Source organism: Pelobates fuscus, chromosome 1, assembly GCF_036172605.1.
Source record: "Pelobates fuscus isolate aPelFus1 chromosome 1, aPelFus1.pri, whole genome shotgun sequence".
In the NCBI taxonomy this organism is placed as follows: domain Eukaryota; kingdom Metazoa; phylum Chordata; class Amphibia; order Anura; family Pelobatidae; genus Pelobates; species Pelobates fuscus.
The window spans coordinates 438,153,115-438,179,578 of record NC_086317.1 but is presented as its reverse complement, the minus strand read 5'-3'; the positions used below and the strand labels follow the sequence as shown (position 1 = coordinate 438,179,578).

The 26,464-nt window shown below is 43.3% G+C and overlaps 1 protein-coding gene across 2 annotated transcripts in view; it reads right to left on the bottom strand.

Moving 5' to 3' along the window:
- ATP8A2 (ATPase phospholipid transporting 8A2) overlaps positions 1-26,464 on the bottom strand; it is a 673,473-nt gene that overhangs the window by 580,793 nt on the left and 66,216 nt on the right. For both annotated transcript variants that reach the window (XM_063429614.1, XM_063429623.1), the window contains exon 2: positions 4,783-4,927. In XM_063429614.1, coding sequence (XP_063285684.1) covers positions 4,783-4,927 — 145 coding nt within the window. The remainder of the gene's footprint in view (positions 1-4,782; positions 4,928-26,464) is intronic.

The window sequence follows — 26,464 nt, the reverse complement described above, 5'->3', positions numbered from 1 at the left end:
CTTTAATAAAAAATATTGAGTACAAAGCAATAAATTACATTTATAAATAGTGTTACCCTTTCAGCTCCAGAAGGCTTCCTGAACCATTTTCAGAGATATTTGGTCATTATATTCTACACATATATATGGATGAATGTTAAAATTGTATATCTAAAGGGGAGCAGTGCAAAATCACAATATGGTAATTGGTATAATGTATTTTTATTAGATATTATTTTAAAATACAAAATACACCAACACATACGAGTTGGGGTATGCCATGTCCCATGACACAGCTGACACTCTTGGCCTAATAATGCCATAAAAATGTTGACAAGTTTGATTTATCTAAACGAAGGCTTCCCCAAACTCCGGCCCTCCAAGTGTTGCTGAACTACAACTCCCATGATTCTATGAATGAAATAGGCTGAGAATTATGGGAGTTGTAGTTCAGCAACATCTGGAGGGCCGGAGTTTGGGGAAGCCTGAGCTAAAGTGAAGCTATATCTAGGATTCCGGATGGAATGAGAGCATGCAACATCCCAGGTAAGTGTCAAACTGTTCCAAGCACCAACTTACCATGGGACAATGACAGGAGACACTCGGCACCATAACTACTATAGTGACATATCTTGCAAGTGTCTGTATTTAGGAGAGACAGTTTCTGTTATGGGCCCAAATTCCTTTCTCCTTCTTTTCTGTCCTAATGTCCCATTTTTATAGGTTCTCCATATTGTCGGTGTGTCTGAGTGTATAACAGAGCTCTACAGCAATAATACTCACAGTAATGTGTCTTCATACTGCAATAAATGTGTTTAGAAATCAGTCTGTGTAAATAAGATACATTATTCTGTTTCTAAATTTTCTAATAACTCACCTTAAAATTCTCACAGCGTCCACACCGCTGACCACAACCCGAATAACTTGCCTATAAATAAATCAAATGAAAGTGTCCCTCTTTGTCCATTAGAAATGTTAGAAGGTATGCAGTAACTTTTATTATATTTAGTGTTGAAGTCCATGATCATTTGGAGCACTGCATGTTGTCCATTCTTGGGCCAGAACATTAGTATAACTGGAATTGCTGTTGGATTCCAGTTGGTACTTACCTCAAGCAGTGGTCTACACTCTGCTTGCTCCGTCAGCATCTCCTTTAATATTCACATTTTTTGGACGGCTAATCAAGGCACCGAATCCCACATGTACAATAGAGCACGTAACTGCATGTAACTGAATGCAAGTATATTTAAAGCCCCTCAGCCCCTTTCCATAATGGCCTACTGTGATTTATTTTAGCCCTTTAGCACATGAATTTGATTTTGGTGTATTTTTGGTCCTGACCGGCTCATGTGACGGTTTATTGTCATTTCTGACTTTGGATACTGTTTTTGAGACTTTTCTGGCATCCTGACCCGTGGTATGTTTCAGACATGCTCCTCTCTTAGGGAATTTGCCATATTTTGCCTCATGTGAAAGGCTATATGATAATCCCAGCCATTCTAAAGTCCGTTAATATTTTCTTGCATTCTCTGCTAGTTCTATCTGTGGTATAAGAGATCCTATATGGAAGTTAGTGAGACACCTATTATTCAATATTTCCTTTCGATCTGACCATTTATAAGTTTAAGAGTTAATTAAGAGTAAATACTAATCTAGGCACAATGATCAATTCCTGACTTTTGCATAATAGGATCTCTGCAAATCTACTTCTCAATATTTATTTTTTTTAAGTGTACAGTGAATTACCGGTAACTAAATATTGTGGAACAAGATGCATTATTTATATAAGAAAGGATGAAGAGAAGCATTCTGGGGCCATTAAAGCAGTTAATGTAATTTTGCCTATTAACACATAATACCACAGTCTCAAACTGTAACACATCAGCTATTAAAACTTGAAGATATAGCTTGCTATATACCAACTAGGACATGATATAATGCCGGAACTAATTCTCTAGACAGGACTCAAAATCACCCCTTGGCCTTGCAGTGGCGAGTAACTTCTACACCTAGCTAGTATTGTAGGACTTCAAATATTCAGTGCTGCTTTCTACACTTTGACACCATATAATGCAAGGATCAATTACCTAGAAGTTTAGATGTGATATAAAAAAAGAATATGAATCTCTATACAATTATAAGCGAGATGAAGCAAAAACGGATCATCTATAATTATATTTGGATATGATATGAATCAAAACTGATAGAATGTACAAAATCAGAAATCAGGACGGCACACACCTAAAAATCAACAGGACCGGTCCTGTGGTGCCTGACAGACTGGGGCGGGCTACAAACCCCAGCCATATTGTAAATGAACATAAGAACTTCCGGACACACATAAGATATGTCCAAATTTGAAGATTTTGGCTCAGATTAAAGTTAGTTTTCTTGGACATAGCCTATGTCTACCTTGACGGTCTTTTCTTCACGATTCAAAACTATTTCTCTATAATATCACACGAAATACAATTCTCTATGAACTTACATGCGATTTAATGGAACCGATTCTCTATACGATTAGAAATGTAAAGCAAGAACTGATTCGGTGAATGCTAAGATATAATATAACATGAGATGCAATTCTCTATACTTAGATACAATACAGTGCAAGATAAATCCACTACGTGCATAGTTAAGTGACATAATGAGATATACAGTTTTCCATAAATTATAACATATCCTAAGGTAAAATTCTCTGTATATTTTATAATGATACAAATATGAACATTGTAAAATCGATATGATCTATTGCGAGATAAATTCTTTTTGTCCCTACATATGACACAATGCAACGTGCAATTCTCTATAAGTCTCTCTGTTTGCGTTGATACAATGTAAAGTCAGATATAGTTCTCTGTCTATTAATACGAGATAATAGAGTGATCTGCAAACTTTCTCACTTAGAAATGTGGAGTATCCAGAAAGACAAAAATGTTTTTATTATTAAAACACATACCAATTGCTTATGTTGAATATAAGATTTAATAAAACTGAGAATATTCATTAAAAAGGGACTTGTGGTGAGCTGACAAGGGAAATGCATATTGGATTGGAGACATCTTCCAATTTGGCTATTTGGTCCCTTGTCCATTCTCCACAATTCCTTGTTAAGTGAACAAAACAAATGATAAGGAATATTTTGCTCCTTTAACAATTTTCTTATTTGCAAACATAGTCTAACACAAACCATAAACCACTTTGTACCACATAGAGAACAAGTCTCAACCACAGACCAACAACCACCGATGAAAATAATGCGCACATATACATTTTAAAGTTTAGAACTGAGAGAATTTAACACTGTATTTTAAAAAATAAACAAATAAAATAAAAGAACGTATATCATTTCGACACCAATGTGGCAGGCAAAATAACTTCAAAAGTGAATCTGTTTTAGCAAAGGCAACGTTTAATCATTTGCATCAAATTAGTCTATTTTTTTTTTAGCGAAGCTACAACTATTATCCCATTGTTCAATGCTACAGAATATATTGCCATTTTAAAAAAATTAGACATAAAAATAATATGTATCATCATATTTTTCAGCGACGCACAATGTCCAGACGGAAAATATACATAATTTATGTAATTAAATGTTTAGACAGACTGGAAGAAGCTGAGTTGAGTTTACTTAGTATTTTGCCAAACATGTTAGTGATTTTCAAAGTAGATTTACGTGCACAGTTGAATATAGATCATACTCATAACTAAATACCACTTAAAGTGTAAAGGCATAAAACATCACATGGACATACTTTATATTCAGATTTTAACTTGGTGAAGTTTACACCACATTTGTATATGCAAAGTAGTCTGTATATACAGGTCAACAAGTACAGCTATGGAACCTTATACAACTTGTGATGTGTGGGGTGACACAAAATGTCACATCTGTGGGAGTTAACAGATTGCTAGCATACAGGTGAGCTAGTGTAAGCATAAAATATTAAATAGTAATAATGCATGCACCAATATGGAAATGTCCTCTATTGAATTATGCATTACAAAAATAGTATACTATATATAAATGACATCTAATTGTTTATATCCTCAGTTAGATAGGCACAGTGAGAGAGTTAAAGAAAAGCTCCCTCTATATCTTTTAACAGCTGGCAATATTGTGTGATAGGAAGTCTGCTTATATTACTTAGAAATTATACTTTACTACAGTCATTTATATCAATAGCAACAACATATTCCTCAGCGCAGAATAATGAGCAGAAAATTACGGTCAACATAAGTACCTAGAGACTTGTAGGGAAAAAAGGGCTTTTTATGTATATAATTATTTAACAATGTAACATCCTCTCCAGCAAATGAATGGTAAATAAAGTAAAAAAAAAAAAAATATATATATATATATATATATTTTTTTTTTTTTTTTTTTTTAATAGAATGATGTGCTTATGTATAGAATTATCAGTACAACTGCACTAAGGACAGCAAGCAGAACTGCATTGCAACTTTGTGTCAGTCTGACCAAGCATCAAGCATGAAGTCCTTATTACAGTGTGCTAGAGGGAACCTGCAGAGGGGCTTCCTGCTATAAAGCCATGTGGTCACCCAGTGCTTGCTGTCAGTGGAAGGTCCCAGCTGAATGTAATAGAGCTGTGTGGACCTCAGTTCTAGAGATATTTGTTTTCTTTTTTGAAGGTAACATTTCCAGATGCTGTGGGTGGGACATGCTGGGGTAACAGTGAACCCCTCAGCTTGCATTTCACATGGAACCCACCCAAAGCACCCCCCCCCCAACCAGCTTGTACCAGCCCTCAGACTGTGGCCCAAGTCCTGCCCTCTCACCTGACTCTGTTGTCCCTGAACTTGCAGGTCTGGGGCAGGTTGAGAAGGATGATGCGGGTAGCTGTGTCCCCCAGGTCAGCACTGGACGTTGCTCCGGACATCTCATCGTCTGCCTTCTTGTAACCCGAGGACGAGTAGACAGGACCTGACAGGGGGCAGAGAGAGAGCCCAAAGGAAGAGCGATCAGAGCCTGATAAAGACAGGGAAGGATGGGAGGAGAGTAAAGAAGAACAGGAGCTAGATAAGCAGAGAGGAGGGGCAGGATGGGAGGAGGAGAGCAGGGGCTGGGGAACTGCTAGGTGAAAGCAGGAGGAGGAGAGACAGGCAGGAGGAACACTGGAGAGAAAGTGAGATGCAGGGATGGATGGATAGAGGGATAGAGGGATGGATGGAGAGATGCAGGGATGGAGCGAGGGGTGGATGCAGGGATGGAGGGAGGGATGCAGGGATGGATGGAGAGAAGCAGGGATGTAAGGATGGAGGGAGGGATGCAGGGATGGATGGAGAGAAGCAGGGATGTAAGGATGGAGGGAGGGATGCAGGGATTGAGGGAGAGATGCAGGGATGAATGGAGAGATGCAGGGATAGAGGGATGGATGCAGGGATAGAGGGATGGATGCAGGGATAGAGGGATGGATGCAGGGATAGAGGGATGGATGCAGGGATAGAGGGATGGATGCAGGGATAGAGGGATGGATGCAGGGATGGAGGGATGGATGCAGGGATAGAGGGATGGATGCAGGGATAGAGGGATGGATGCAGGGATAGAGGGATGGATGGAGGGATGGATGCAGGGATAGAGGGATGGATGCAGGGATAGAGGGATGGATGCAGGGATAGAGGGATGGATGCAGGGATAGAGGGATGGATGCAGGGATGGAGGGATGGATGCAGGGATAGAGGGATGGATGCAGGGATAGAGGGATGGATGCAGGGATGGAGGGATGGATGCAGGGATAGAGGGATGGATGCCGGGATAGAGGGATGGATGCAGGGATAGAGGGATGGATGCAGGGATAGAGGGGTGGATGCAGGGATAGAGGGATAGATGCAGGGATGGAGGGATGGAGGGATGCAGGGATGGAGGGATGTAGAGATGCAGGGATAGAGGGATGGAGGGATGCAGGGATGGAGGGATGGATGGATAGTGTATTCAAGGGATGAGAAGATAATACAAAGTAACAGAGAGGTTATAATGAACTGATAACATTTCCATTAGGTAAATCTGTTTTATGGCTGTGCTTCTGCAGCAAAATGAAAAATTCCAAGTAAAGGTTTCTTTATTTCTTTTGTTTATTTTAAATAACACTTAGTTACTCTTAAAACAACTTTTAGTGCCTGAGATGAGAGCAATTAATTGGATCTCTCAAATGGAGCATCATTTCTTTTTTTTCCTGTTTCTACAAATACTCTAGAGCTGTGTATTTAACGCTTACCACTCTTCTGCATTGGCAGAACTAATGTAGACAGGTCCCTGGTGCAAGAAATTATTTTGGGCCCCCTGCTAGCGGAAGGGTGGCCAAAAGGTAGCCCCCTATATTTTGTACAACTCCCACCATGCTATGCCAACTGGGGATCTACTAGGCATTTACCCATCCTTGCAGGTTTGTATTTGTGAGTAGTGTTTGTGCGGTTTAGTGTAATCATGTTTTTGTATAGAGCATGTGTTTGCATGTATGTGTGTTTTTGTATGTACTGTTCACTTTTAAATGCAGGTGTACTTTTGTGTGTAGTGTTGAATGAAGTGTTGAATGAATGGGTGTTGTATATATTTGGGCATTTTAGAACAGGGGTGTGTTTGTAATACTTGCGTTTAAATGCACTGGTGTGTTTGTATGTAGTGTCAGCTTTTAAGTGTGGGTGTACATTTGTGTGTAGTATTGGTGATTGAATGAACATGTGTATATGTATATCATTTTAGTGTTTTACTGCATGTGTGTGTTTGTATGTAATGTTTGTGTTTGATTGCTGGGATGAATGCACATATACACATAAACACTGAGACAAACACAGATACACATTGACACACACACAGATACAAACTCAAACACACATACACACTGACGCATACTCACACTAAGACACATGCATATAAACATACACTACCATACACACACTGACACACATAAAAACACACTGACACACATACAGATACACACACTGACACATACAAACACATATACACACACTGACACACATACACACACACACACACACACACACACACACATGTCATCATTTTTATATTTTTAGGCACCCTTCTGTTAACATACCTTTCATCGGCAGGAGAGTGGCTTCTCTGGCACCTTGCCAGAGTGTAGGGTTGGCTGGCTGGAGATAGATCTATGCCTCCTGCTCCACTCTTCTCCTACTTGCGCTGGCTCGCCATATGTTTCTGGGAGGAAGTGATAGGCACTCACTTCCTCCCAGCAGTGCACTGGTTGACGATGCTACAGGGGCCCAGTCGCTCTGTTAAAGGGTCACTGGTCCCAATCTAGCCCATCAGGTGGCCCTAAATGCATGGGCTACTCGATGGGTCCCAACAGTGTGTAGACCCTGGCGCAGATGCAGCAGCTGCTCTGGCGAAGTTTCACCACTTGTCTTGGGTCATGCAAATAGGGTGTCTGGGCAGGGTTGGCTGATTGCTGGGCAGTATGCACTAATTAGTGAATTTTGTTGAGGTGGGAATACATTGAAATATGATGGTTATAATATATTCAAACTGAAAAATGTATTCTCTGTTATCGTGGTCTGAATGCAGCTAAAGTAAACAAAATTAGCGGTTTGGTGAAAAAACCATATGTTTAAACTTTACAGGGTATATTCACTAATTTCAAAATTCAATTAGCAAAACTGAGACTACAACAGCTAATCTGCAACTATTGATTATAAATTATAATTGGATCAGGGTCCTCATTAACCTATTGTTCCAGTCAAAATTTGTAAACATTTGTCTCAATTGCTACATTCCACGTTTAAAACACAGTAAAGCACTGCGGAATAAGTTGTAGCTATATAAATGCCTTAATTTTGCCTCAATTGCGTCATTAAGATTTCATTTTTCTACAATTCAGAGTTTGGTGAACAAATCCCTCTATGTTTAAATTTGTGACTGTATGCCTGTTCGATTGTGCTCTTATAACCGAAGCTTGCATAGCACACAGAAAACCGTATAATGTACAGATTGTTCAGAAACACATTGCTGGAATAAACAAACAAAACATACACAAAGGTGACGAAAATACAAAACAAACAACAAAGGGTACTCACCTACTTTATTAGTCAGCAGTCTATTCAACGTGTGAATGGAGAGAATTAAAGGCTTTGCTGGCTTAGAACACACAGAGGGTACACACGGTACCTTTAACGGGTATGTGTCACCCAAAATACTTTATGTTTATAAATAGAATATGGGAAAATTAACCATTTTCACATATTTTTATTGAAAATAATTATATGGATGGCAAGGACCTCCACTTCTTGTGCCTAAGGATATACTTTAAAAATGTTGACTTTGGCCTGGCTCTGCTTCATGATAATGAATTTTATAATGACTTGTTTAATAAAATGTGAGGAACACTGCTGTACATGGTGCGGTGACAATGGAGGGTATTATTATTATTTTATTATGTATATAGTGCCAGCAAGTTCCATAGAGCTGTACAATGGGTGGACTAACAGACATGTAATTGTAACCAGACAAATTGGACGCACAGGAACAGAGGGGTTGAGGGCCCTGCTCAATGAGCTTACATGCTAGAGGGAGTGGGGTAAAATGACACAAAGGGTAAAAGAAGGAGTTTAAAGTAGATTGCTAGAAAAGTATTCACTGAGGGCTTAGTAGGTTATTTTTGACAGTTGCAGGAGAAAAGTCAAAGTGTGGGGATGAAAAGCTGTTAACAGCAGCATACCCATGATTGGGCCAAACTAGGTTTCACCAGGCTCAGAATTGTGGAAGTTGAAGTTCGTTCTCAAAATAAAGTAAGCAGGATCCTCTTAATCCTATATCCCCCTTAACTCTAAATCCGTCACACCTTAATCCATTCCTAAGCCTTTCTAAGTATACCCATGAGACCACCTAACTCTAAACACCCTATATCTAACCCACAAACGTACCTACCTCTAATCCTTGTCCTAACATTCCAACCAACTCAAAGTTACCAGCATTATTATAAACGGCACCCTGAGTATTGTAATCCTGCAGAGTTGTTATGAAACTGTTTTAAAGACATATGTCAAGCAGACACAATAGAGAATTGTGTAGAATGGTAAGTTTTTTACCCAAATATTCAAATTGGAAAAACTCTCAAATTCATCTATTTTTTTAGCTGGGCTATTTTCACTTAAAATGTATAAATCTGTTGTCAAATTGAACAATTTCTAGTTTAGTGGATGGACTCAGATATCTTTTTGGAATGTTTGAATTTCCAGTTACAAGAGCAACAACCATGTATCTGACAGTGCGTCATGCTAAATAAATAGAAATCATGTAATGAATTATGTATAGTACGTCCTCTACATAGTTTGTTGCCTATCTTCTATATAAATCATAGCAGGACGTGCACAGGTTTAATAAACCTGCATTTTATTTCATTTATCGGGAAAAAAATAAATAAAACGTTCACTGACAATAGTTTCCGCTTATCTGTGCAAACATTTAAACTTTCGTTAAGTCACAGGTGAGTTGTATACTGCTGTGTACTGCTAGAACAGATTCCCACTGAGGAAATGGTTAACATGTGACATCATATATGCATGTATTAAAATCATTAAAAACCCACTTCTTCATAAAAGCGTATCAATTAAACTGTTAATAGCTCCCAACTGATTCCTCTTCTGCAACTGTCACTAGTCTAATACTATTCTTACCTTTTGTGTCACTTTACCCCACTCCCTCTAGCATGTAAGCTCATTGAGCAGGGCCCTCAACCCCTCTGTTCCTGTGTGTCCAACTTGTCTGGTTACAACGACATGTCTGTTAGTCCACCCATTGTAAAGCGTTGAGGAATTTGACGGCGCTCTATAAATAATATAATAATATAATAATAATAATGTATGCATGGGCATTGCTAGGGTTTTTTTTTTTAGACCTTCAATATCTGCCTCAGAGGGGGCTCACCTGTTAACCACCTTCTCTTGTTGCATATCACCTCCCTGCTGTGTGTTAATACAGCATGGTGTTGGCTTATTACAGTAAGTGTAAAGTTAGTATTACACAGCAGTGTGCATAGGAGTATGTGCGTCTCGGAGCATAGATCTGTGAGTGGGTGCGTCTGTGAGTTTTGTAGTACAGACCTTTGTGTTTATGTAACAAACCGTCACAGTCAACCGTGCACTCAGGAAATGGGCTCAGACGACGCAACAACCAGAAAGTATTTTTTTTTTGTACTATAGCAATCAATACTAATTGTGATGTAACTCGAGATTGTGATTTGCAAACAAGCTCATACCAATTGTACAACAAAAGCAAATTTCAGCCTTCAAACTTTTTGAAGGTGGAGACTTTTGCTAGATTAGTTAGGAAATTGATAAGCTTTCTGACTTGACATACAGCCACCAGTGCTCCAACCTTTCTAAGGAGGAACATATAGCTCTAAATACACTCGCGAGAAAGGACATGATTGTAATTAAACCAGTAGTTAAGGGAGGAACGTTGGAGGTGCTGAACAAGCCAGATTAAGTATGTGAAGTCACACGTCAACTGCTTGTTCATACTACTTGTGTAAAATGTAGCAAAGTGCTACCTGCACAATTACAATGGACATTTCCACAACTCCTGAGCAGGGTTTTAGAGAAGGCCTTATTGATAGAGAATGAAAGTTTTTTTTTTTTTTACTAACACTAATCCTATCACACCGTTTTTTTATGTACTTCCCAAGGTAAACAAAAATCGCGATAAGACCCCTGTTAGGCCCAACTGGTTCAGTCTTGCACATCCTATATCAAGAATACAGAGGTACTTTCTAAACTTGCTCAGTTGAGCATTTCTCAACCATGTGTCTTATATTTGAGAGGAATAACCATCATTAGGGAAACCTTGGGGGAAAAAAAATGTCAACCCCACAAACTGACTTTTTGATTTCACTTTTTAACATCGGTCCCTATTAAGGACCATTTTCTTTTTGGAGATGATCTCTACATCCAGATCAGGGGAACAGCCATGTGATCAAATGTAGCATCATCATACGCTAACTTACATGTCAATGCCTTTGAGGAGGATATTGTTTATAAACATCTGTTGTTTTGTCACCACGTTCACATATAGTGGTGCTATATTGATGACATTTTTTACATCTGGTTTGTTATGGAATCTGGTCTACATTCTTTCTTTTTAAGCTATAAATCAAGCCATCAATGACTTATGCTTCACTATGCAAGTAGGTTCTCCAGGTATCACTTTTCTTGATCTTAACATCAGACATGAGGGTTCTTCCATTACTAATGACCTGTTTACTAAACTTACGGACCGTAATAGCCTTTTGCTATTTGACAGCTTTCATCCTCCTCATATTATTGACTCCTTACCTAGGAATTAATTAGTTACAGTAAGAGGGAATGTATCATATCTGGGCAAACTTGAGACACGTTTCAATGAAATGACTAGTACATTTTTAACTAAGGGATATCAGAGAGTTCAGTTAGAGCATGAACAGTCTTGAGTACTATGTATGTACAGAAATGATCTTTTATTGTCCTAAACGTAATAGACCTAGACAAGCCAGTAGATTGCCTTTTGTTTCTACCTTTAACACTTTTTAATTGAATTGCCATACTACATTCAAATATTGGGGGATTCTGTGTAAATAAGTACCTTAAATTCCAGAGTTCAACCAGCCACCATTATTTTACTGAAGGCATACTAAAAGTATTAGAGGCTGATGTAGGTACTTTTACCAATAAGACACAACATCATCTCATGACAGTCAAGCGGGGCTTCTTTCCCTGTCTGGGATGTAGTTCCTGTGGGGTGGTAATTTTACCCACCCCAGGGCAGGCAGATGTTTCCCCATTAGAAGTTTCTTCATTATGAATCAAGCTTGGTGGTATATGTTAAAATGTCCATGCACACTTATTTACATTGGGGAGACTACAAATAAAATTCGGTAATGCTTTAGGAAGCAAAAAACCACCATTCGAACTGGAATTACAGAACTCCCCCTCTCAGAACATTTCATTTCTTGTGGCCACTCAATATTGCAAATCAGATTCCATATATTTGACTATGTGCCCACCCTGAGGAGGGGAGGCAACCGCAAAAAGCTTGTGCAGAAAAGGGAGAATTTTGAGATTTTTTACTTTGGACTCCATGTGGCCCAAGGACCTGGAGAGGAGAGACCAGCACGGGCGGGGATGGGAAGGAGAGACCACTAGGGGAAGGGGGGGAGAGGAGAGGCCACTAATGGGGTGGGAGAGAGGAGAGACCACTAAGGGACAGCAGAGGAGAGACCACTAGGGGAGGGGAGGGGAGAAGAAAAAAACACTAGGGGAGGGTAGGGGAGAGGAGAGACCACCAAGGGGGAGAGGAAAGACCACTAATGGGGGTGAGGGGTAGGAGAGAGCACTAAGGGACAGGAGGGGAGAGCTCTAGGGGACAGGAAGGATGAGCAGTAAGGGACAAGAGGGGAGAGCTCTAAGGGACAGGGGGAGGAAAGGAGACCACCAAGGGACGGGTGGGAGTGAAAGAGATTATTAAGGGACAGGGGAGTGGAAGACACACGGAGAGGCTAAGGAAGGGGGGAAAGAGAAGCACAAAAGTGCTGGTAGGGGAGAATGAGACACACAGAGGGGCTCGGGAGGGAGACACCCAAAGTGGCTGGGGGGGAGTAAGACACACAAAAATGTTGGGAGGATGTAGGAGACATACAAAGAAGGGGTAAGAGACAAACAAGGGCCTTCAAGAGATACACTAAAAGGGGATGTAGGACGCAAAACAAAAAAATTATATTTTTTTCTGCTCCCCTCTCAGCCCCTATCTTACCCCACAAACTCTCTTTCACACACACACACACACACAATGCATCCTTATACATACACAGAAACACACAATGTATCCATTACACACACAATGTATCCTTTGCACACATACACAGAAACACACAATGCATCACACACACACACACACACACAGAAACACACACTGCTTCTCTTGCACACACTCAATTCACCCCTTAGAGACCATCAATGCACCCCTTGCAGACACACACTGCATCCCTTACATACACATAAACACACCTTGCATCTGTTACACCAGGGCCGGACTGGGAAAAAAATTAGGCCCGGGCATTTTTCAATCAGAGCGGCCCCCTAAGAAGGGGGCGGGGCCAGAGAGGGTGTGTTTTGTCATCACTAATGACAAGCACACCCCCTCTCAAAGTGAGCAAGTTGGTTCAATGCGCAGAGCCGCGCTGAAGAGCTCTGGCATTAGAAAAGGGCTTGCGCTGTGTTTGCTTTTAAATTGTCTCTGGTGTCTCCACAAGTGGGATACCAGAGGACAATTGGGCCAGGAAAGTGCATGGTGCATGTGTTTGGAGCCTGCTTGTGAAATTGCGTGTGTGTAGAGTGTAGTGTGGTATTGTGTAAATAGGTCAATTTCATTTGTGTTTGTGGTGTAATATGTGTGGCTAGGGGCTGTAGATAGTGTGTGTATAGGGGGCATAGTGTTATAGGGGATGTAGCGAGTGTGTGCATACAGGCTGTAGTGTGTGTGTGTGTGTATAGGTGACGTAGTGTGTGTAGGGGTTGTAGAGAGGGTGTGTAGGAGATCTAGTGTGTAAAGGACCCAGAGTGTGTATAGGAGAGTGTGTGTGTGTGTGTGTGTGTATATATAGAGGATTAAGAGTGCATATAGGGTAAGGGATCTAGCGTGTATCTGGAGCGTAATGTGTGTGGTGGTGCAGTGTGAGGGGTGCTGTAGTGTGTGTGTGTATATATATATATATATATATATTTGGACGTATTGTATGTGTGAGGGGCGCAGTGTGTGTGTATTTAAGAGGGGTGCTGTGTGTGAGGGTGTTTTTATCTGCCGTCACATTCTAGGTTTCTAATTTTCTTTGTCTGTTAACTCACTGAGGGTTATTTTATATATGTGTATGTGTGTGAGCGAGGGTGCGGTCTGTCTGAGGGTGCTGTCTGTCTGAGGGTGCTGTCTGTCTGAGGGTGCTGTCTGTCTGAGGGTGCTGTCTGTTTGAGAGTGCTGTCTGTGAGTGAGGGTGCTGTCTGTGAGTGAGGGTGCTGTCTGTGAGTGAGGGTCCTGTCTGTGAGTGAGGGTCCTGTGTGTGTCTGAAGGTGATGTGTGTGTCTGAAGGTGATGTGTGCTGAGTGTCTGAGGGTGCTGTGTGTCTGGGTGCGCTGTGTGTCTGGGTGCGCTGTGTGTCTGGGTGCGCTGTGTGTCTGGGTGCGCTGTGTGTCTGCGTGCGCTGTGTGTCTGCGTGCGCTGTGTGTCTGCGTGCGCTGTGAGTGTTTGGGTGCTGTGTGTGTCTGGGGGTGCTGTGTGTGTCTGGGGGGGCTGTGTGTGTCTGGGGGTGCTGTGTGTGTCTGAGGGGGCTGTGTGTGTCTGGGGGTGCTGTATGTGTTTGGGTGCTGTGTGTGTCTGGGGGGGCTGTGTGTGTCTGGGGGGGCTGTGTGTGTCTGGGGGTGCTGTATGTGTTTGGGTGCTGTGTGTGTCTGGGGGGGGGCTGTGTGTGTCTGGGGGGGGCTGTGTGTGCCTGGGGGGGGGCTGTGTGTGTCTGGGGGGGGGCTGTGTGTGTCTGGGGGGGCTGTGTGTGTGAGGGGGCTGTTGGTGTGATTTTTTTTAAATTTAAATATATTAATAATTAAAAAAAAAAATGTATTTAAATATATTATTAATAATTAAAAAAAAAAAAAAAAGTTATATCCCCCCCTCCCTTCTTACCTTTAGCATGGGAGGGGGGGAGCCGTTCTGCCTGGGGGGGACCATGCTTCCTTCCCTGGTGGTCCAGTGGTGAGAGTTCACTCTCGCGAGATCTGAGCGTTGCCGCGGTTACCGCGGCAACGCTCAGACCTCGCGAGAGGACCCGGCGGAGCTGCTGGATTGAGCTCCGCCGGTCCTCTCTGCTGCCTCCCTCACACCCCACAGCCGGCAGCCGCCTGTCAGTGTCTCTGGGCCGGTGAGGGAGATCTTTGATCTCCCCACCGGCCCATGGAGGCTCAGAGCAGGGCCGGCGCTCGGGTAGCGCGCTGGCCCTGCTGGGGCTGGCAGGGGAGATCCTGTGATCTCCCCTGCCGGCCTCGGCCCCACGGCCATCGCGGCCCACCGGGCATTTGCCCGGTGTGCCCGATGGCCAGTCCGGGCCTGTGTTACACATACAAACATAGATTCACACAATGCATCCCTTACACACATAATACATCGCCTACACAAACTGGTATCCCTATACTCTACATTCCAGAAGCACACACATTAGATCCTCTATGGGTGGGCCTTATGGGCATACTCACCGTCAGGCCATGGGGGCCCAGACCTTGAGCTGTGTAAAGGGCTCCAAAAAATGAAGCTGCTTCCCGTTTCCCCAGAACATTGATTTTTGTGACCACAGTTACAAACAGCCTCCAGAGAGTCTGTTCGACACCAGACCAGTGGAGCCAAACTTCAGCCAGAGCCCATCACCATCCTCATCTGGTTGTAAGTAGGCAATCTAGTATATTATTAGTGACACTCCCATTAAAGGGACACTATAGTCCCCAGAACCACTGCAGCTTAATGAAGTGGTTCTGGTGTCTATAGCCTGTCCCTGCAGGCTTTTTAATGTAAACACACACTGTGTGCAGCACTGGCGTTAGTTCATATGGGTGGGGCATTGTGATGTCACATGGTGGTCATATGGGGGACGGGGGTGCAAATTTTTGGCCCTGTGTGTATGTGTCTGAAAAGGTTGTCTGTGTGTGCGTGTCTGTGAGTTCGGAGTATGGAAATTTGTTTTTGTTTTGTTTTTTTGCATATTTTTAATGTGTTACTTATATATTGCATTAAAAAGGAGCAGGAGACACTTGCAACCCTCGAGTGTCATTTAAAGTAGCTACAACAGAATTTTATTTTACTCTTTATAAATTCCTGAAAGTGGACGACAATACAGCTTCCATCCAGAGTCTCGTTTACCTGTCTAATAAATACACATTATTTACTACCAAGAACCACCACCCATGGCACAGCTAGCTTTTAAGTATTCCCTTATGGAAAAGCAAGGTAATGGCAGATAAATAATGCACGCTCAAACAGAAAACAACTTTACAAAATCATGCTGGGCTTGTAAATGTTTACTGGAGACTACAGGACCAAGGTCCTTGTCTTACAAGTCCTTCAGCTCAAGGTAATGCAAATGCTTTGTTCTGCTGGGACAAAATTACTGTGTGTATGGTTATTATGCAAAATAAATAAATACCCGGTAAATACATTTGTTATTTAATCCCATGCAATATGGTGTTTAGTAAATAAAACCCGACGTCATTTTTTGCACAACATGTATTTTAAGACTAGACATATGAAACATATGTATGAGACATGTATTATATTTCAGTTCAAGAATTGTGTATTATATTTCAACTTATAATGGTTGTGGTGCTTAGCGTGTCCTTTAAATGGCACTGAATGTTTCCATAACTTCCATATCTACAATAATATTATCATATTTAAGATTTTAACCTCAATTCACATTAACACACTTGATCCATGCGGATATAAAGGGTGATCCTACAAATGATTTGTGCAGGGAAAAAAAAAAGAATCTTCATTTGTTAAACTGATAAAACGACAAATTAGATTCTGTAATAATAAATTTATGCCAATGATTATTGAAAAAAAAAAAAACACTATACATACAAACATGTATTTCTAATGTTAGAGTGTTTTCTTAACTTTATAAATTCAGGGCCCATATCAAATAGTAAAATTAATTGGTTTTACTTATCTTTTATCCCTTGCTGATGCAATCACACTACAGAGGCCTCTGCGCCCTGGCTGAGTTCATCATTGATGATAACCAAATAGCTCCCAGCATTGAGGGAGAATCACTCAGGGGGCTACTGTGCATGCGCTGTGCCAATCAACATCTCAGACAGTCAGCAGAGACAGTTTTTTTGCACCAGAACTAGTACATTAAGCTTTAGTGGTTCTGGTGCTCGGAGTGTCATTTAAAATGTGACTGAATGTTTCCATAACTCCAATCTCCAAAAATAACATATACATCAAGATTTTAACCTTAATTCACCTTAGCACATTTGATCAATGCGGATATAAAGAGTGATCACATACATTGATTTGTGCAGGAAAAAAAATGGGTCTTGATTTGTTACAGTTATAGAATCACACAATTGACAGAACATATAGCTGAGTTGGAAAAATAACAAAGTAGCCATTTCATCCCTATTCACTGTCTCCGGCTCTGTATCCTGTATCTGGAACAGTCAATAAATAATAGAATGTCGCCATTTCCGTTTCCCAAAAGTACCAGTCTCCTCTTCCAGCTCCCTCTATAACTGCTCCCTTCTCACAATCTCTACAGCAACGTTTGTTGGTGTTAAGGAAGAGTCAGGGTACTTACAACAGATGTGTATTCTTTGCCCCCAATCATCCTATTCCTCAATATCCACTGAGCAACTACAACCTTATCTGAAACTTCATCTAACTACTTGCGATAGCTGGATTGCTAACTGTAGGCTTCCTGGATAAATCCACCAAAATATAGAGTTTTGAGGTACTTAGTGGTTTCACCAAAAAATAAAAGCCAGGGCAAAAACGACAAATTAAAGCTATTTTTGTCCTTTAAAAAAACAGTATATAAAATGTGTTGAGGCAATAAAATGAGAAAGATGACAATTGCTGTTAAACACACATAACAAAATCGGTTTGTCCGTGAGTGAAAAACAAACAAATGAGGCCTGGCCCCCTAAGGGGTTAAACACCACAAATAAAATATAGTAATTTTTTTTTCTGTTTTTGTGAAAGTATTATCTTACTATCCCTTGTGGGTATCCTCAATAATATGTTTACCAAGCCTAATATATCATTTTTTTTTAAATGTATTACAGCACATTGAAAATTGAATGTTTCTTTTATCCTTCCGGACATTTGAGCATCTTTCAAAATGAATAATATATTAGCTAGGTTTTCTGTATTATTTTAAGTAGAATGGGTTATTATAGTGTGTGAATGGCTTAAACTTCAATGTTATTAGAGAGGTTGGCTACTCTTCACATTGTCATGGTGAGGACAGTATAACAGAATCAGTTTAGCAACATTCTAATCTCAACCCTCACAGACACACAGAGCCATAGAGAACATGTTTGGGATGTCTGATAGGCAAATATTATACTGAACAAAGCAGCGACACTGGCTGTCAGCTAGCAATTAGACTTGTAAATTCATTGTCTTTTCACTATCTTAGTATTTGCAGGAGATAAACAATGTGTAATAAACACGCAGAGTAACAAATAATAACTACAATAGCTGATCATGTTTTGGGATAAGTTAAATTGCCAAACATATGCAATGTGTCCTAGCTGTGACTGATCACTCACTGTTTGTGGTCGCTGGTAGCAAACTTTAGATTTAAATAAACCTGCCAATCCTGTTACTTGCTTTGTCGAAACATTTAGGGGACAAAGTAATAGTCTAATCTGTTTGTCCGTCATGACAATCTACATTTCCTGACACAAAATAATTTAAATAAAAAAATTGGGCCCGCTGACAAAACGTCCCGAACATTGACAGGGCTATTTGCTAAACTCTGAATTTATTTATTTATTAAGGAGATATGGAGGCAAAAACAACTAATGTGGAAAAATTCTCTAACTCTGCAATAGTCACAACATGGCAATTTTTTCCTCCTTTCCTCCGCAACGCTCTCCAACAGCTGGAGGACTTCTCCGATGGCATCCTAATAGTGGGAGGCGATTTTAACGCCCCACTGGACCCAACGTTGGATTCTTCCACGGGTCACAGTTGCATATCGCAGCGCCATATTAGGTCCATTAGACAATCGCTAGAGGCACTCAGATTAGTGGACTGCTGGAGGACACTGCACCCCTCGGTGAAGGATTACACCTACTTCTCGGCGCTTCATAACCGATACTCACGTATCGATTATCTTTTCCTTACCCAAGAGGGATTATCCTGCTTGCTTGGAACTGACATCACCCCTGCCACCTGGTCGGACCATGGATCTGTTACCATGGAATTGGCCTCCCCACTCTACAAACCAACAAGATGGACTTGGAAACTCAATGAGGCCCTCTTACTGGATATGGATACGAAGGACCAGCTACACCAAGCACTAGAGCAATATTTTAGGGAAAATGACACGACGGATGTCTCCCCGATCTCGCTCTGGGAGGCACACAAGAGCGTGATCCGCGGGACCTTCATACGTATTGCCTCGCAAAAACGGAAGGCTTTCCTGTCCGAGCTGACTGAGCTACACCGCAACATCTCGGTATTGGAGCGCAGTCATAAGAGATCCCAATTGAATGCGGTCTATGGAGAGCTGATGGAACATCGACGACAGCTTAAAGCCCTCCTCTTGAAGAGACACCTCAGGTCTGTACAACGCTCTAAGGGCTTCTACTACGCCCATGCCAACAAAGGTGGCAAGTACCTTGCACGACTCTTAAAAGGCCCCATGCCCCTTAGACAAATTCGACAAATCCGCTTGACCTCCGGGGAGATATCTCCCTTCCCGGAAAAGATTGCGGAGGAATTCAGGCGGTTTTATGAAAAACTATATAATCTATATCCACCTAAAGGGGTAGCGGAGACTGAGATGCACCGCGCGATGATCCAGGAATACCTGTCTGAAATGGGCATTCACAGACTGGAGCAGGACTCTGCGGCACTCTTGGGAGCTCCAATTGATGTTGCAGAAATAACTGCGGCCTTGAAATCCTCTAAGACCGGTAAGGCACCAGGACCAGACGGCTTCTCTGTGGGGTACTATAAAAACTTCTCCGACATACTTTTACCACGACTCACTGATGCCCTCAACGCAGTTGGGGAGGGGGGACATTTGGGGAGGGAGTCCGTAGCTGCCACCATCTCCGTACTCCTGAAGCCTGGGAAGGATCCGTTACACTGCGGCAGTTACCGCCCAATCTCATTACTTAATGTGGATTCCAAACTGTTCACAAAAGTTCTGGCTACCCGTCTCAAATGCCTCCTACCCGAGCTGATTCACGAGGACCAGACAGGGTTCATTCCGGGTAGGGAAGCCAGAGACAGCACCATGAGAGTATTCGCCATCCAGCGTCATGCTAGGAGACATGGGACCCGCTTGATGCTTCTCTCCACGGACGCGGAGAAGGCGTTTGATCGGGTCAACTGGTCATACCTTATGGAGATGCTGAGATGGCAGGGGTGCGATGAAAGGCTCCTCTCCTGGATCTCTGCACTATATCTGGACCCTCGAGCAACTGTGAGAATCAATGGGGCTACGACGACAGACTTCGCGATCCGTAATGGAACCAGGCAGGGATGCCCGCTCTCCCCACTGTTGTTCGCACTATACCTGGAACCCCTCCTACAGGCTATCAGGCAGAGCCCGGACATCAAGGGCTATGAGTGGGAAGGAGTGCACCATAAGGTGGCAGCCTACGCCGATGACCTCCTCTTTTTTGTCCGCAACCCCCGAACGACGTTACCTTGCCTCCTCACAGAACTTGACAGATTCGGACGCCTATCTGGATTTAAACTCAACATCCCTAAATGTGAAGCACTAAACATCTCACTCCCTACAGAGGAGGCCCGTTCCCTGGAATCGCAATTTGAGTTCCGCTGGTGCTCCAACAAAATGAAGTACCTAGGCGTCTGGGTGACGACAGACCCGGAGGTTATGTATAACTGCAACTTCACACCCCTCCTCAGGAAAGTCCTGATGGACCTCTCCAACTGGTCCTACCCGCATATTACGTGGCACGGCAGAGTTGCCGTACTTAAAATGAATGTCCTACCGAGGATCCTCTATCTCCTGCAAACAACACCTGTTGCCATCCCGGAGTCTTTCTTCTCGACCCTGAAATCGGGAGTGCTTAAATATGTCTGGCGAGGCGGCCGACCTCGACTTCGGCATGATATCCTGTGCCGACCCAGGGCACAAGGTGGTCTAGCGCTCCCTGATTTTAAAAAATATTATCAGGCTGCGGTAATGCAACGTGTTTTAGACTGGCATGTAACTTCGGCACCCAAACAATGGGTTACACTGGATAGGGGACTCATAGGCCCGACACTGGAAGCTCAGGTGTGGGGGAACCCCGGAAGACTCATCACCCCGACTCGCACTGGGGGTCTGGTCTCTCAGACCTTGATTGGTTGGCGAACACTGAGAAAACTAGAACACATCTCCCCTACGCCTAGCCCAATGCTACCGATCACACATAATGTAGAGGTAGGAGGTGGGCTCCCAGCGAGAGCATGGCCCATCGAGAGTGAACGTACGTATATACCCATACATACGATCCTCGCTGATGGGAAACTTCGGGATCTCCCATCGCTGCTTGGAGACAGACCCTGGACCCTTCTCTCCCAGTTCCGTTACATGCAACTGAAACACTTCATTGCCTCCATACCACACAACGTACGGTTGCACAGGGACCTCACATGGTTCGAAAGAATCTGCGACCAAGGACTAGACCTGGCCCACGCAATCTCGACACTATATCAAAACCTATTAGTAGGAGGCACCCCCGCACCGTTGGCGTTTAAGAGGCAATGGGAAGGACAACTGGGGAAGGAACTTACCAACCAACATTGGGAATCCGCGTTGCTCTGGCAACATAAGAGCTCGATGAGTTCTTATTACCAAGAAATGAATTACAAGCTGATATCCCTGTGGTACCGGACACCGGCACTACTTCACCGAATCTTCCCATCAATCCCACCAGTGTGCTGGAGATGCCAGGTGGAACGCGGCACTGTACTGCACATCTGGTGGGAATGCAAATTCATTACCCCATATTGGACCATGGTCAGGGCCGAGGTGACGCTCATCCTGAGAGACATACCCGAATGGACGGCGGAACTGGCCCTGCTACACGCCTCTACACAGCCCATACCAGTGTATAAAAAATCGTTACTGCGGCACTTGCTCAACGCCGCTAAGGCCAACATTCCAGCACATTGGAAAACAACTACGGTACCGACTAAACACGAATGGATTCACCGGGTCGAAGATATTCAGGGGGCGGAGGAGGCACACGCCACCATCACTGGTCGGAGAGCCAGACACACCGACATGTGGATGCCCTGGTTTTACTATATTGCTCAGTATCGACGTGATGGAGACAACCAGAGTCGCACGGCACAGGCACCAATGCTCCCCCCCTCCTAATTCCCTTTCCTTTCTTCTCCTCCTTCCGATCGCAGGGTCTCAAGGGACCTGAGACAGACACTGGACAGACTATACTTATGCAGATAGGTAATGCTTCATGATAACGGACAGAATAGGAAACCATTGACTAGAAACCTACGAGTTAGGACTTGACATTGGACAGAAGACTCTAGGGGCAGACATCGTCCTCAGTGACATTTAATGTACTGGACACTCCAGAATCTGACTACGCTATGACTCCATTCCCTAGCATTCTGACATATGGACCGACAGGACTCCTACACGTGCACACACACCAATGAACACCGCCCATGACAGGAGGGATCAGGGACCCTTCGAACCATCCGGTGACTCCACACTATTGAGGCAGAGGTGCCCGGTGAACATGTTTTAGGCTCCGCCTGGGACGGGTATCGTGCGGGAGGGATCAGCACTCGCATCGGTCTCGACCCTGGATGGCACTAAACTCGAGACTCACTGATCTCTCCGCCCTGACACTGTATTACACCCTGAACTAACCTCGACTATCTGAGGTAATAACTACCTATGTGACATATCCATCCCCTGTCCACCACAGGCTGGCGTCATCTGTGACCCATGTCTAACCAGAGGCGCATCGGGCCACGGGTAAATACTCATGTACACACAAATGCTACATGAAGGCACTTAATACTGGTCCCTGCCCCCTGCTTCCACAAATAAAGGGAAATAATTACGGAATTTGTCAAACGAGGTCCATAATTTGTCTATCTGATTTTGTGATGTTTAACTGTACTTTAATTGTTTTACTCAAACTGCTCTGATACTAAAATATTCTATGCTGGCTTTATCTTATTTTGGAAATTTTATGTTTTTGTCTGGCCTGCGAGCCACCTATGTTGATTATACCATTTCAATAAACAGATTTACAAAAAAAAAAACATGGCAATTTTTTCCTCAGCTTTGCCATTTGTATTTATTTAGCAAAGTGTCTTGCAAATTACACTGCCCCTCCATAGTCTCCCCAAAGATACTAACAAAGACTGACCGTCACACAAACATACTGCACACTGAAACACATACACTGCACACTGACACACACTAACACTGATCCATACACAAACACACTGCACACTGACCCATACACAAACATACTGCACACTGACAAACACACAAAAAAACATACACAAACATGCTGCACACTGACACAAACTAACATTGACCCATACACAAACACACTGACACATACCCATATACAAACACACTGCACACTGACACACACACTGACCCATACACAAACACACTGCGCACTGACACACACACTGACCCATACACAAACACACTGCATACTGACACACACACTGACCCATACACAAACACACTGCACCACTGACCCATACACAAACACACTTCACACTACCATATACACACTAATCCATACACAAACACATAACAAACACTTACTCTGCCCATTACAGCATGTTGGCCGACAGCATAGAGCAGACATTAGACCTGGGCATTGTGAAACCTGGTGGGCACATGAGCTGCATTCAGCCAGTCACTGTATCCTGGTGCACCTGCCAGAGATACAGTCTGTGCCAGGTACCAACTTAGCCATGCCACCCTGGTACTTGCCCGCGGCAGGGCTAAATAAATAAAAATCTTCCTGCCTGGCGCCCAGACATGCATGTCCCAGATGTCGGGCAATATAAATTCTATATCTCTGATACACGCAGAGCTTCTTCTAGTAATAAACTGATAGCAGACATGCTCCATATCCATATGACTGATGATATTTAATAAACTAAAAAAACACAAATTTTATAAAATACATATATTTAAGTTAGAGTAGTTCATTTTTTACTTTAGATTTAGGGCTCCCATCCAGTTTTTTTAAAAAAAGCTGCAAAAAAACATTTACCTAAGTTTTAATCAATGCCATCTCTGTCTCCTTGCTGAGGCCTAATCTACTCAGTAAGATCATAGGGAAGCATTGGTGGGCTAGTGCGCATGCAGGGCCGCCATCAGGGGGTGACAACCATGACGGTTGTCACGGGCCCGGCGGCCCTGGGGGGCCCGGACTGCTTTGGCAGTCCTGGGCCCCACTTTCCCTCCCTGCACACATAGATAGCGAATATCGCTATCTATGTGTGCAGCCGCGGGCCCCCCCGGCTCCCTGTTGCCGCAGAGGGGGCCCAGGCAGCACACAGCTTCTACTCTTCTCTCCTCTCTTCCAATAATTCTCGCGAGACCCGCGGAGCGTTGCCATGGCAACCGGATCTCGCGAGAGTTATTGCAAGAGAGAAGAGAGAAGAGTAGAAGCTGTGTGCTGCCTGGGCCCCCTCTGCGGTAACAGGGAGCCGGGGGGGCCCCCCACTGGACCACCAGGGATCATGGAATCTCCCCCCTCCCTGGACAAGGTAAGCAGGGAGGGGGGAGAAATCATTTAATTAAATAAAAAAAAAATTATGTAAAAATTTCCCCCCCCGTCCTCTGAGTCCCACCGGGTGGCCCATGCACTTAGGGCCACCCGGAGGGCTTGTATCAGCAGGGGCCTGGTCGGGCGCTCTTTCCCTTTAACACCGCGACCGGGCCCCTTGCTTTCCGGCAGCCGGCTGGGAGGAAGTGACAGCCGCAAGTCACTTCCTCCCATAAAGAGAGGAGCTGATGGAAGGTGTCAGGAGGAGTCGCGAGGGAGAGAGGACGAGGCTGCAGTGAGGATGGGGGATCCTCACTCCCATCATCCTCAGGCACCACACTGGACCCCAGGGAATCCACCCTCCAGCAAAAGGTAGGAAACTGGAGGGTGGGTTTAAAAATGTACATTTTACATGTGTGTCAGTATGTCTGTGTGTCAGTATGTCTGTGTGTCAGTATGTCTGTGTGTCAGTATGTCTGTGTGTCAATATATCTGTGTGTCAATATATCTGTGTGTGTGTCAGTATGTCTGTTTGTCTGTGTGTCAATATATCTGTGTGTGTGTCTGTATATGTCTGTTTGTCTGTGTGCCAGTATGTCTGTTTGTCTGTGTGTCAATATATCTGTGTGTGTCAGTAGGTCTGTCTGTGTGTCAATATATTTGTGTGTGTCAGTATGTCTGTGTGTGTGTCAGTATGTCTGTGTGTGTGTCAGTATGTCTGTCAGTGCATGCATGTGTCAGTCTCTGTATGTGTCTGTGTGTCTGTCAGTATATCAGTCTGTGTGTGTCAGTATATATGCCTGTATGAGTGTCAGTATTTCTCAGTGTATTTGGGTGTCAGTGTGTCTGTCAGTGTGTGTGTGTGTGTGTGTCAGTATCTCGGTCAGTGTATGTGCCTGTGTGTGGGTGTCAGTATTTCTGTCAGTGTATGTGTGTCAGTATGTTGATCAGTGTGTGTGTCAGTATGTCTGTATATGTGCATGTGTGTCAGTATGTCAGTGCGTCTACCAGTGTATGTGTCTGTGTGTGTCAATATATGTACCTGTGTGTCAGTATGTCTGTCAGTGTATGTGCCTGCTTATCTGTATGTAGTCAGTGTATGTATCTGTGTATCTGCTTGTGTGTCAGAGTATGTACCTGTGCATCTGAGCCGCAACTTTATATACAAATACACCCCTCCATTCAAACTTCAACACTACATACAAGCACACTCCTACATTCAAAAACAAACACTACACATAAATGCACACTTGCATTCAAACTCCAGTACCACATACAAACACATTAACACAAACATACTTCATACAAACACATGCTTACATTCAAACACACAAAACAGTGCTAAATACAACCCTGCAAGCATGGGAAATTGGTAGAGCCCCAGCTGTCAAAGCATTGTTGGAGTTGCACGACAGATGGGGTTCTACCTTTAGTCCAATCTTGCAATTGGGTGTCCCAATAAAATTCATTCTATTTTAGTGCCGCCACTGCATTGGGATGGATGCCGTGATTGCATACCAGGGAGTGAGGGGCGACGGCGGCAGGGCCCAGGGGGCCCAAGCAAACGCTTGCCCAGGGTCCAGTCGTTATTAAAGACGGCCCTGCACACACACACTGCATACACTGACACAACACACACACACACACTGCATACACTGACACAACACACACTTCCACAACACACACTCTGCATACACTAACACAACACACACTGCATACACTAACACAACACACTGCATACACTTACACAACACACACTGCATACACTGACACAACACACACTGCATACACTGACACAACACACTCTGCATACACTAACACAACACACTCTGCATACACTAACACAACACACTCTGCATACACTGACACAACACACACTCTGCAAACACTGACACAACACACACTCTGCAAACACTGACACAACACACACTCTGCAAACACTGACACA